Source organism: Nicotiana sylvestris, chromosome 1 (genome assembly GCF_000393655.2).
Source record: "Nicotiana sylvestris chromosome 1, ASM39365v2, whole genome shotgun sequence".
Lineage (NCBI taxonomy): Eukaryota > Viridiplantae > Streptophyta > Magnoliopsida > Solanales > Solanaceae > Nicotiana > Nicotiana sylvestris.
In genome coordinates this window covers 111,789,337-111,793,658 of record NC_091057.1, presented here as the reverse complement: position 1 = coordinate 111,793,658, position 4,322 = coordinate 111,789,337, and the positions used below count along the sequence as shown (strand labels likewise).

The 4,322-nt window shown below is 41.3% G+C and overlaps 1 protein-coding gene across 1 annotated transcript; it reads left to right on the top strand.

Annotated features, from left to right (window-relative positions):
• The first annotated feature begins 2,488 nt into the window (after positions 1-2,488).
• LOC104231620 (peroxidase N1) lies at positions 2,489-4,322 on the top strand. The gene is made up of 3 exons (XM_009784638.2): positions 2,489-2,981; positions 3,302-3,464; positions 3,779-4,322. The coding sequence occupies exons 1-3, from the start codon at positions 2,571-2,573 to the stop codon at positions 4,195-4,197; spliced, it is 993 nt and encodes a 330-aa protein (XP_009782940.2). The 5' UTR covers positions 2,489-2,570; the 3' UTR covers positions 4,198-4,322.

Here is a 4,322-nt window from a genome sequence, read left to right as displayed (position 1 = left end):
GTAGCAGGTTGTTTAAATCATGATAGTCTTAGACGGTTTTGGTTGATGCCATACATTTTATGTTGTCAATTTGGGGTTTAATATTGGCATACAACAGGCAGTATATCGAAATGGGCCTCTTGGGCCTGTTCTGCTACGTTGCCATCTCCTTTGGCATACTCCTGGGCCCCTCACGTATTGCTTATCCAACTGGGCTGGGCCTGTTTGAGGATATAAGGCTTGCTGTTGGCCTTAGTCTCACCAAACAATCAAGCAGTCAGTTAATTGCCAACCCTTTAAGCATTAAGTTTAGCGAACATTAGCTTGAAATAAAGGATGCAAATTCCCTTAGTCTTCTAGTTAATGAATTAGCCCTTTTCATTTATTAGAAATCGAGGTGTGCCATTAGCAAACTTTCCATGGCCCTCGCAAATTTGAAAGTGCGTAGTTGCTTTAGGCGCGCTATTTTAAAAATTAATTTCCTAAACTCGAGTGTGCATTTCATGTGACCCAACTCTAATTCTCAATAACGTTAGATAAAATATGTTGCGGACCGCGGGTGCATTTCATGTGGCGTGGTCCAAGGCACATTTTAAATAGTGTTGAATCTTCTTGAAAATGATTAAAAGTGGTTAATAAATTAAAATCAACCATAGGCCACAACATGTTTTAAAATTAGATAATAAGCCAATAATGATGGTTGAGCGACCGTGCTAGAACCACGAAATTCGGGGATGCCTAACACCTTCTCCCGGGTTAACAGAATTCCTTACCCGGATTTCTGTATTCGTGGACTATAAAACATAGTCAATCTTTTCCTCGATTCGGGATTTAAAATCGGTGGCTTGGGACACCATAAAATTATCCCAAGTGGTGACTCTGAACTCTAATAATTAATCTCATTTCGATTGTCACTTTAAGTTGGAAAAAACTCTCTTATCTACCCTTCCGGGGGTAGTGAAAAGGAGGTGTGACACCAATCATCCCACTTCCAATCACCACCAGCACACCAAAATTATCCAAAACCAAGACCCAACTTCGACCGCAAGCCACCCAGACAATACACCGCCATTGTTGAGCCCACCGACCAACTATATGAAAGATTGAAAGTCGTTGGTTACGTCACACTTGTTCCTGCTGTTGCATTAGAAAATCCATCCCAGTGGGTCAATCCGAACAAAACTTGTGTGTACCATTCATGTATGAAAGGCCATACCACTGCTGAGTGCGGAAGATTGAAGGATAAGATCCAGGCGCTGATTGACAACAAGGTCATACAAGCAAAGGAAGCCGCACCTAATGTCCGCAACAATCCCCTCCATGATCACAGAGGTGATGGTGTACATGTGATAGAAGCAAATGAAGAATGGGACCCTGAGGGGTCGATCGAGCTTATTCAAGAAGGCGGTAACTTTAAAGTTGCAGTCACACTTACTCCTATTGTGGTTCAGACTTAGGCACCAATCGAGGTTGAGGTAACTGCACAGTTCCATTCGAGGTGGAAGTGGCTTCACCCACAGACACCCCCGCTCCATTTGAAGTAGAAGTGGTCACACCTTTCACTGTGACAGTATCAACCACACCCCCATTCAACTCAAAAGCAATACCCTAGGACTATGTTGCCGAGGCTCGGCGGAAAGGGAAGGCCAAGGTAGAGGAATATGATGTTGCACAAGGAATGACTAGAACCGAAAAAGTTTATACACCCGAACACCTGGGAGGTTCAAGTAAGGAGGCCACTACTAGCCAGCCTATCATTGAGATCTGGCCAGATGACCTGTGGAGAAAAGTACAGGCAAAGGAGTACTCTATTGTTGACTATCTGAACAAAGTCCCTGCTTAGATATCTATCCTGTCACTATTGCAGAATTCAGAGGCACACAAGAACGCCTTAATGAAAGTGTTGAGCGAGGCTTATGTACCATATAACATCATCGGCGGAGAAATGGCCAACATGGTTGGACAAGTACTAGAAAGTCATAAGATCATCTTCCACGAAGATGAGCTACCACTCGAGGGACTGAATCACAATCGAGGATTGCATATTACGGTGCAATTTGAAGACAAGTTCATTGTCAAGGTCTTGGTTGATGGAGGTTCGAGCCTAAATATTTGTACATTGGACACTCTGAAAAGTTTGGACAAAGGTTTCCATGAGATACGTGTAGGAAGAATGAATTTAAAGGCTTTCGATGGGTCCTAGAGGGCCACGATCGGGGAAATCAACCTTTGCTTGCAGATGGGGCCAACTTGGTTCGAAGTTGAATTTCAGGTGCTTGACATACCAGCCTCATATAATCTTCTGTTGGGCCGGCCATGGATCCATGCTGATGGAACTGTGCCTTCCACACTATATCAAGCCGTGAAGTTTATTCCAGTACTCAATCACTACTCAATCACTACTCAATCAAGCCGTGATTTTGCTTACATGGTCTCCTGCTCCAATCACTACTCAATCTTTTCTTTATTCACTTGTGCCTATAAATATGTCCAGGTTTCTTATACAATTTCAATCATTAAGTAACACACAAAAAAGAGTAGAAATTTACTTACTCAAATCTCAGAATTCGTTTATACTGTTAACACGTACCATGGAGTACTATCACCATTCAATTAACAAAATGGCCATGTTTATGGTTATTCTAGTGCTAGCCATAGATGTGACTATGGTTTTAGGCCAAGGAACCCGTGTTGGATTTTATTCCAGTACGTGCCCAAGGGCCGAATCCATAGTTCAATCAACGGTGAGGGCTCATTTTCAGTCTGATCCAACGGTGGCACCAGGAATCCTGAGAATGCACTTCCATGATTGTTTTGTACTAGGTTGTGATGGTTCTATCCTCATTGAAGGTTCAGACGCTGAGAGAACTGCTATCCCAAACAGAAATTTGAAAGGATTCGACGTTATTGAGGATGCTAAGACGCAAATTGAAGCTATCTGTCCTGGAGTTGTTTCCTGTGCTGATATTCTTGCTCTAGCTGCTCGTGATTCCGTTGTTGCGGTAAGAATATCTCCCCCATTGTCTTATATATTTTACGCTTCTTATTATCTATATACACGCACAAATATCTAAACGTATATTTCCTCCGTTCCAACTTATGCGACCATGCTTGAATGGTAAATAGTTTGTATGGTCCCATGCATGTATCCATAATAGAGTTTTACTTCTATACATTAAGAATATTTAGGAATTTATTTATGACCTGAAAAGTAATACAAAATTACCTACTAAAACGGGTTAAAATATGCTTATGGTGTAAAATTCTTAGTATATAATTAAGCTAAATCCTTTGTAGTAATAATCTACTATTGTTGATGCAGACTAGGGGACTGACATGGTCTGTGCCTACGGGACGTAGAGATGGGCGAGTTTCGAGAGCAGCTGATGCGGGTGACCTGCCAGCTTTTTTTGATTCTGTGGATATTCAAAAGCGAAAGTTTCTTACAAAGGGTCTCAACACTCAAGATCTTGTCGCCCTTACTGGTAATTAAGTAATGAGTATAACATAGTACTATGTTTTAATTATTTGTTAGCATGGCAAAGCAGGTGGGAACTATTTTAACTACAAATATCTTATTTTTATCTTTAATGACATGCATGTTCTTATAACGATAAAATTGTCATGGCAATTTAACACGGTCCTCAAGTTCTATCATACTTTTGGTGCGTGTCAAAAATCTTTATTTTCTAACATCGTGCCCAGAAGAGGTTGTCATATAAAATGAAAGTAGCCTTCAAAGAGATACTAATACATCAACCCTTGTGTGTATAATCAATGCTTAATTTTGTGTGGCTAGGTGCGCACACTATTGGAACCGCAGGTTGCGCAGTCATCAGAGACAGGCTATTCAATTTCAACTCCACTGGTGGCCCTGACCCTTCAATAGATGCAACCTTTCTTCCTCAGCTTCGAGCATTATGTCCACAAAATGGGGATGCCTCAAGGCGTGTGGGACTAGACACTGGAAGCGTAAACAATTTCGACACTTCGTATTTCTCCAACCTCAGGAATGGTCGTGGAGTTCTGGAATCAGACCAGAAGCTGTGGACCGATGCTTCTACACAGGTGTTTGTCCAAAGGTTTTTAGGTATTAGGGGATTACTTGGATTGACATTCGGCGTGGAGTTTGGCAGGTCCATGGTTAAAATGAGCAATATTGAAGTTAAGACTGGCACTAATGGTGAAATTCGTAAAGTTTGCTCTGCTATCAACTGATACAGATATTGTACCCTTTTATGTACTTACTACTCTTGTACTTAGTTTCTTTCAGTCAGCGCAAGCTGCAAAATCGAATTGTTGTGATATCCAACATTAATAAATAAAAGCATTTACAGAGTGAA

Coding starts and splice junctions, on each gene's coding strand:
- LOC104231620 (XM_009784638.2), top strand. CDS start 2,571: ATGGAGTACTATCACCATTCAATTAACAAAATGGCCATGTTTATGGTT. Junction 2,982..3,301: donor CTCGTGATTCCGTTGTTGCG/GTAAGAATATCT, acceptor TTGTTGATGCAG/ACTAGGGGACTGACATGGTC. Junction 3,465..3,778: donor AGATCTTGTCGCCCTTACTG/GTAATTAAGTAA, acceptor TTGTGTGGCTAG/GTGCGCACACTATTGGAACC.